At 38.2% G+C, this 9215-nt stretch overlaps 1 protein-coding gene across 1 annotated transcript; it reads right to left on the reverse strand.

Moving 5' to 3' along the window:
• Positions 1–252: 252 nt before the first annotated feature.
• ppt2b (palmitoyl-protein thioesterase 2b) lies at positions 253–9045 on the reverse strand. Its single transcript, XM_049603058.1, has 8 exons — positions 8578–9045; positions 7407–7560; positions 5847–5942; positions 5113–5220; positions 4916–4999; positions 3593–3677; positions 3065–3119; positions 253–2361 (listed from the first exon to the last, which is right to left on the reverse strand). The coding sequence occupies exons 1-8, from the start codon at positions 8764–8766 to the stop codon at positions 2218–2220; spliced, it is 915 nt and encodes a 304-aa protein (XP_049459015.1). The 5' UTR covers positions 8767–9045; the 3' UTR covers positions 253–2217.
• Between the last annotated feature and the right edge of the window lie 170 nt (positions 9046–9215).

The raw sequence follows: 9215 nt of genomic DNA on the forward strand, positions 1-9215 counted from the left end.
GTGTATTTATTACCAAAAAAATTCTTGGTTTTAAGAGTATTGTGTGGTAAGTACATTTAAATCACGTAGCGTATAAAACAAAAAAAAGGTAAATTAATACAGGAAAATCACAACTGAAGTATGCAGAATTATGATTCTTCTTTCCCACTTTTGTACTGATGTGTCTTTTTACTTGGAGACTGATTTCCAGTTGCTAGTTTAATAAGTAGACAACGACTATCCATTGTAATGAATCAAGACAAAAGAGATGTTCAAAACTGTCTTTTATTGAGGAATTGACAACATTTGACACAGTTTCATTTGCAGACCAAATACTGTAGAAATTGTAGGACAGAGTCAAAATAGGAGTTTCTGTTTGAGTCTTTAAAAAATTGTCCATATCTTTATTTACTGTTTTGAATGCAAGAAAGTTGAGCAGAGAGAGGATATCCCTTAAATCCACAGTTTATGCAGTTGGGTTATTAACTTGTACGAGCATACATAAAACAAAGGATGCAACAACAATAAAGTAATACTGCAAATCTAACAACTGTTAAAATTGTCATCATCTCCCTTCTTTTGATCCGGTTAAACATTGTGCAATGCATACATTAAAATTCTCTTCTTGTTCTATCACACAGTAGATATTTCCATTCCTTTTCTACTATTGAGAAACATTTATAAAGTACATAAACATCCGACTCTCCCTTTTTCCTACAGAGACAGACGAACATGAAGGTTGCTCAAATGCCTGAGATATCTAAATGCGATGGGAGGTAAAGAGCGCCACGCACAATAGTCTGGTGGACAAGTAAACACTAATATAACACTGCCACTCTCAGACCACTCTACATCCACCCCTCGTTAGTTTAAGCACCATCACTAAAGGCAGTGTGTCGTAGCACTTCGGTATGGGACGTGGAACGCTGAGGCATGAGGGGGAAAATTTAAGGCTTAATCTACTGAAGCTTCAAAGCACTGCATGATAATGATAATGAACATGATATTCATGGTCAAATATACTGTACACACTAAAAAAAAAAAACAAAAACATGACCCCCCCGGGGTTAAAAATGAAATAAAAAGATATAAATTACTGCATCATAAGATGAGCAGGGCAGTGACTCTGTACATGTAGACAAGATGACAGAACGTCGCTCAGGCACTGTTGTGTCGCGTGGTGTTTTGAGGTATGTGTGACCAAACACACACACACACGTACACACACACACGGATATATACTGTATGTATTTGGGCTCTGTATTTTAACGCTTTCATACAAATTAAAGGGGCATTCCACCACTTTTTTTTTTTTTTACACATCAAATGCAGTCATGAGGGACTAATCAGCCTGTGAAAACAGCAGAGTGTCTCTCAACCTCTGCTGCATTGATTTTCAACCATTCTCTTTGTAATATGTCTCTTTCAAATCCCTCTATTTTACTGACATGCGGCAGTAAATTACTTTAGAGGTGCTGGTAGGTGGATTTTGTTACCTTTGGACAGCAATTTCCCTATATTTTCAGTCTTTATGCTAAGCTAAGCTAACTGGCTAAAGCTTCATATTCACTATACAGACATGAGAGATGGGTATCTGTCTTCTTAGCTAACGCTCCAAGAAAGTAAATAAGTGTGCTTCCCCAAATATATCAAACTATTCCTTTTTAAAGTAACACGGTGGTTACTAGGATGAGCGTAAAAAACAGAACGTATCTACAGAAAGTACAATTACAAAGTAATTTCTAACAACTGTAATCCAAAACATCTGATTACAGAGTTCAGAGTACACTCACAAGTGTTTGCGAGGATACTTTACAGTGGTTGTAGAGGCAGATTTTCACATGGTGGAAGTTAAAGGAATACTTCACTCGCAATGTAACCTGTTGGTATATCAGTGACTCACCGCGTGTTACCTTGGATTCAGGAAGATGTATGTGTTTGGGAAGTACTGAGCACATGACTGGATAAATAAGACTTGGATTATAGTGCATGAGTTGTGTGAGAGTTTGTAAATGAAGATTCAATTCATGAAGAATATTTGTCTTTTGCGGATTCTCTTTTCATTGTTGAGAAATACCACAGAAACAAAGTTTTCTTCACAAATTCACCACAATGGGATGAGTTACTGATATACAAATGTTCATTTTGAAGGTGAAGTATTCCTTTAAGAGCTTATAGAACTGCAGGGTGTGTACCTGTATGTGTGTGTGTGTGTTTATGCTGTAAAAGAGTTCTGTTTCACACCAGCCATTTCTCCATGCACAGGTGGAACACCGTCTCATTCGAGTGCCAGTACACGTGTTCAACGCCGGGAACAGAACAGAGGATCAGATCTCCACGAGCCGCCAACGTCTTCAGACCAAAAACATCTCTTAAATACAGCTAAAACAGAAAGAATTTTTTTTAGAGCGTGCTCTCCTTCCTCTCCTTAAAGTGTCTGTGTTTTATCTTACATGGACATGAGTTAAAATCTTTATTTTGTATAGCTACATTACACAAACCTGCAGATTTAAAGGGACAGTTCACCCACAAATAAAAAACATGTATTTTCCCTCTTACCTGTAGTGCTATTTATCAATATACTAGACCGTTTTGGTGTGAGTTGCCGAGTGTTGGAGATATGGACTCCTTAGATGTATTGCAAACAAAGAATTGAATCTTCTGTCCAAATTTGACAAACAAGGTCTGTCATAGGAAAAAGGTTGCATCCTCAAACACAACAACAAGGACATTTAACTTTAAAGTGTAGCCTTTAAAACATCATGTAAAGAGCAATGAAACATGATTGCTTAGGTGTGAGTTGCCAAATGCTGGAGATACCGGCCGTACAGTCGTCTGCCTTGGCACTCAGCGCATGGCGATAAAAGTGCAGATGTATGACAGATGTCAAATTGGGACAGAAGCTTCAGTTCTTTGCTTGCAATACGTCTTAGGAGTTGACGTGTGCTTGTGCATAACACAATAAATAACTAATTATAGATGATAATAACACAAACTAAAATCAGACTATGTGTAATGATCTCAGGGCACTGAAATAAACAGCGTTGTGTATGTGTGTCTGTTCTGTTGTGTGACTTTCACTCACATCCTGGTGCTGCATCTCCACGACAGTCTCGTTGTCGTCATAAAAGCCAAACTGACTGGAAACCATGAGAGAGACAGAATAATGTGTGAGCATCACATGAGAGTCATCTGATCAGACACAGCCATAAAAATCTTTGCCAGCTGAGTAATGTGTGAACTGAGCGTACAAAGTGTCATGTGACACCAGGAGAAAGACTTCGTTGATAACTCAGTGTGTATGAATCAAAGTGAACTGGAAAAATAATCCCTCAGCAAAGTAGAGTTCTGACTTTGATCAGGGGTTCAGAAGTGCATGAATAATACTCAGATAAATTAATCAACTCTGATGTTTCAGCTGCATTTTAGCATGGGGGTCAGTTTCATGTAACCGTGTGCCTCAAGTGTATTAGAAACATTTGAATGCATCCTAATGCATCAAAATGACACCCGACTTTCACTATCCAAGTGCCAAAATGCAGGATGATTGAACAAAAGACAATAAGCATAAAAATATTTGTAATAAACTGAATCAGACAGCAGATGAACTCACCTCGACTGCCAGGGAGTGATGACTCCATCATCTGGTCCTCCAATCAACACCAGCTTTTTGATTTTGAGGAAGTTCTTCTTCCACTCTGAGATTAAGACATAAAACACAGTGGATACACTCATACAACCTGCTGTATACAAAAAAAAGTCTAGCTTAACTTCATAGTTCAAATACCTTTGGTCTCAAGTGTTGTTTGTTTTTAACATGTCTTATTTTACTCTTCTTTTCATTTTAATAGTTTTTTAAATCTGTTTTCTTTTCAGTCTGTCTCTGTGCTGCTATAACATGAATTTTCTCACTGGGATCAACTCTGTTATAAAGATCATTTCCAGGGTTTTCAGACATTTTCAGAACACAAAGCTGGTGTGACAGACAGAGATCGCACCATACAATAATATGTTCCTCTCTGTGGAAGTCTGATTTGAAAGACATGCAGCCTACGGTTATAACTTATCTATGAAATTGTCTCTTACATGCTTAGAAATTATGACCAATTGATCGCAGAATAATTCATGCCTGCAGATGTAAAGCACTTCAACTTTATTAGTACTTATGCAGGGTGCGTTCCAAACTGATTGCCTGGCTGCCTGCAGCTTTATTGAGAATCACTCATCCAAACAACTTCACCCTGAACACTGCACTTCACTTACATAATCTGGTGATTCAACCAGATGCCATCCAACCTGCAAGTGCTACCATGTGACATGTCTTGGGGGTTTGTTCACAGCATTTTCACAACATAACTGAGCAGCCTATTCAAACTACTTCATCATTTTAATGTTACTATGATCCTGAACATGACTTTCAGATGGCAATGATATTCGATTTGGGAAGCTCTGATAGAGACAGGCCATTTTACTTTTTTCCAGGACAGGTAAGAGCCCTGTCAAATCATGCCTGATAAATATCAGATAATAAACTTCTTTCAAAATGGATTTATAGTCTGTTTTTGGAACGAAACCCTGACCAGAGTGTTGATCAGCTACACAAGGAGAAACTGTATTGTGTATAACAACGTTTGTTACAAAGAAATGTAAATCAAAAATGATGAGAACTTAGCTATTTATTGGCATGACTTCTACTACTGCTACTAAATGAATACAGTTATGTTCTCCAGTTGCTTTTTGGTTTCATTTGCTTGACATACTGTGTAATGAAATCAATTTGTTAAGGATGGCAAGTTTATATTGATCATAGCCCTTTTGCCCCCTTTTATATGGAGACAACATCCTTCTTTTACTCACCTATTTATGACTAACTGTTGTATTATGGAGATAAACACACACCCACTAACAGTTAGGTTAATTAAACTTATGCGCTGACCTGTTGAATTTGGATTGGGTCTCTCGCTGTTGAGCAGAGCCAAATAATCACTGCTGTTCACATACAGGTCTCTGTGGTGGGGGTCTGGAGGAGGAGAGGGACAAACAACCAGTGTGTCAAAGCAGCTTATAATAAAGCTTTTTTTATATCAGACATTTTTCAATCTGTTATAATCTTGAGGAAACATCTTGTCTCACCGTTCCAGTAGTTGCAGATGGAGATCCTCTGGCCTATTGAGGTGTAGCAGAGGTGGAAGAGATTGGACTTCACAAACTGTGGGAAGAGGTACCTCAGGTAGTCTGTGTCTGCAGAGACAAAGAGTAGGATGTGGAACAAGCTTGAGAGTTGAGAGAAGAAACCAGTCATGTTAAACCTGCTATAACTGATTTTTTTGGTCACCTGTGGGCAATGAGAACAAGTTGAAACTCACCTATCATCACCTTTTAAGTTAATATGGCTAGTTTGTTGGCTGACAGTTGCTTATTTACACATCCAGCAGTTATTGAGCACCTTTATCATCCATTTGGAGACATGTCTCTTGTCATCTGATGATTGTAAGTCTAATATTCACTCTCTTTAGTTCTATTTTTGGTCTCTACCAACTCCTGAGAGAAGTATATGACTCCGCAACTGCTAAACTATCTTCACCAGCACATTGCTAACTTTGTCTGTGTGGCGTAGAGAGTGAAACAAAACAGTAGAATAGTGGGCCGGACAGCTTAACAATATACTAAAAGCTTACTATAAAGATTTGTTATATCGAAGGGAGCTTCAGATTCAGGTGAGAACATATAGCTTCACTACTACGAGCAACCCCTTTCGCATTGCCGGATTGTTTTCACATTGTAATTTGACACATTGTCATTATAAAAATATTAATTACAGGTGTTTTAAACATAATCACGTGTTTAGCCTTTGTAGTTGAACCCACCTCCATATTGCCCTGCCTGAGGCGAAGACAGAGAGATGAAGGATTCAACGTTGTGGTCAGGGAGAGTGGAGAGGATTCCTCTGCAAACCAGCCCACCTGTGAAAATGCCAACAACAAATGTTTTAAATTTCCGTCTTTATTACCTGCTTGACCAACAGTCAAAAACACTGACATATTCATTTAACTATCACATGAGACAAATAAAAGCACAAAAGCCGCACAATTCATATGCTGGGATGAGGAAATGATTTTCATTTTTGCTTAAAAAAATTTAAGTAGAGTAATAAATAACCAAAATAGTTGCTGATTACTTTCCCTATGAGTAACTAATCAATTAATCAACTTGTTATTTCAGCGCTAATCATAGAAATTGCATCCACTGTAAAGACGACACATTATTTTCTCACATTCATGCTCCTGAAAATACATTTCTGTTTGATTTTCAGTGTAGAATTACCTTTAATCTATTAAAAAAAATATGAAAATGAAAAAAAAAATCACAAGTTCCAGACAGAAATACTGAATATATGTGGTAAAGTAATTTACATGTTTCTCGGGCAAAGACAATCTCATCAGCACGTTTCTTCCCCTGGTTTTCACTAACAGGAACATTCAGCAGTTTGAATTACAAGAAGCTGGCCGGGAATTTCCAGCTCCTGACTGAAGCAGAAATCCCAAGAGTCATGAAATATTCTATCTAGTCATTAAAACACAAAGTAAAGTCTTGTAAAACTCCATCTTTTAAATAAAACAGTGAAATATAAAGTTGGCATTTTATGTTTCTGCAAACCACAGATATGCAACATCTGTACATTTGTTATGTGGCAGATATGTTGAAAATCTATGTTTCTTTTGGTTTTAATTTTCAGTTTTATGTCATGACAATGCAGTTTCATTAAGGTTAGGAAACACAAACTACATGGCTGGAATTTTCCCAATGTGCCCCTTCATCTAGCTAAAATACCAATTTATTTTGGGCCGCAAACACAGCTGAAAGTGTCCTGATGTCTCATTAGAAATATCTGGGTTTGTTACCGTAAACATGGCTGGAAATGCTCTGATATTTCATTTAAAAATACCCTGTTGTGTCGCCACAGATACAGCTGGAATTGTCTGATATAGCATTAAAAAAATATCTGGTTTTCTCAACACAAATGTAACCTAAATTTCCTAACATCTTGTTAAAGATAGAAATTGTATTTTGGTCTTGAGCAGTGTTCCATTGCTGTCTGCTGCTTGGCCGCCATCTTGCCTGGGTGTCATGCAATCCACCATCCCTCCTCTTGATGAAAAATTTATCTCGTACACATATAATCTGAACTACATCCCTTTAGAAATGTTATGGTGTTTAAAATGTACAAATGTAACGTCCATGTTTACAGAAATGTACAATGCCAACATCTTATTCTGGTGACTGGGCTGAATATTTACAATTTACAGGATACAAATGTCACCCTGAGGTCAGTTATTGCAGGAGTGACATACATACCAAGGTTGCTAATCTTAAGCAAATACCACATTTATGTCTCTGTATCAGTGGCCCAAACACACTCAACACACCTTGAGAGTAGCAGATAAAATGGACCCCGTCCTCTGCGTTTTGCATTATTGGGTAAATAGCTGCCTTGAATCCCTCGACCTGCTTCCACATGGGCTGCAGGCTGGCACTTCTGTCAAACAAGTCGATGACTGTGACATTTGTTCCAGGATGAGACTGCAGGAGAGAAGAAGAAGAAGATGGTTACAGGCTTGTAAAGAGAGACTGGGTTTCAGCAGCTCCTCATATTGTTACATGAAGCTTTAAACAGCCACAAGAAACAGCATGCTAACTTCAGCATTAAAAGCAACAGTAGCAACACAAACCAAACCTCCTGTTATCAGAGGTCTGTGGGGATGTTTCGCTACTAATGATCAGGATGTGCATTAAATATTGATGATTCATTCGGCGTATAAGTAGGAAGACAGGAGCACAGACTAACTGAAGCTAGATCTGAATTTCCTCTTTCGATTTTCTTTCCCTCCAGAACTATGACTAGTCTGGTTTCAGTTTTAAACTTTCTAATGAAGAAGACACTAAAAAGAGGAACTCGATCTCAGTTTAACCTCACCAATTTTCCTGGAGTCCCCACAAAAACTTTACCACATCCTCAATTCAACCAGATTACCATCTTTAACTGTAACAAGGGTGTGTGCGGGGTTTGGAGAATCCAAGAAGAAAAGCAGGACAGGTCACATTTCACTGTGCTTTGTGAATTTCATTATCACTGACAACTTAATAACTGAATAAAACCTGCACACAAAATTATTCACACAGATTTCATGGGCCAAAAAGTCCAGATTGGCTCAAGATTTTTGGCAATTTTCATTCACAAATTTACAGAAAATTACAGTGCAAACTACAAGTTATATTTTAAAACTACATAATAAGACATTTAGGTTCAGGAACCTACACTATAGTACTAATCACTCACTTTCCTCTGGTATTGCTGCAGTTAAATTTACACTACAAGACAATTTCCTGACTCTACCATCATGATAAAAGCTGACTGATGTATAGCACGTATTGCATGTTGCAGGTCCACGTTTTGCAGATAACATGCCTCTCTATGGGCTGTAAGGCCTGCAGTATATAATGTAAACCTAAAGAACAAAATGTACACACTTTGCTCCAAAACAAATTCTACAAAACAACCACCCTGAACCAACCTCCCTCTCTACCCCGGCCACTCACCTCGTTAATGAAGCGATGTAAGTTTTTAAAATCCCCTGAGCTGTCGAACAAACCGTGCACTATGATCACCGGCTTGTACCCGACCACCGCAGCCCAGAGACACGCACCGAGCAGCGGATAGAGGAGCCCGGCCACCCCGCTGCTCCTCCTTCTCCTCTGGCTGGACAAAACAAAAAAGGAGCCCTTCATTTTAAGTCAAAACCATAAAAAATACTAAAAGGTTCACTATTTAAAAGGGATAACTTTTAAATAAAATAAAAACATAAAATCCGTATTTTTGGCTAATATGCTATCATCTTCTTTTCCATTTATTTTCCCAGGCTGCGGTGCAATGGCGTTAAAAACCCACTCGTCGGTCCCTAAAATAATCCCGTGTTACACAAAATATATGTTGTCTTACTTAATATACGAAAACACTGAACAGCTGCTCGGTTTGCTTTGGTTTCTTTTGTTTGTTCCGGTTTTAAATTAAACGTGATGCGGCCGCTGTCGACGTCATTTCCGGTTTCCGGACTTCCAATGAGCAGTGTGGACACAGGGGACACCCTTTTTGTTATACAGTGGATTAGCAGTAACAGTCGTTACGTCCACACTGTGTCATCATAACAGAATACCAATAAATTATTCATGTTATTATT

The sequence above is a fragment of the Epinephelus fuscoguttatus genome, linkage group LG17 (assembly GCF_011397635.1).
Source record: "Epinephelus fuscoguttatus linkage group LG17, E.fuscoguttatus.final_Chr_v1".
In the NCBI taxonomy this organism is placed as follows: Eukaryota; Metazoa; Chordata; class Actinopteri; order Perciformes; family Serranidae; genus Epinephelus; species Epinephelus fuscoguttatus.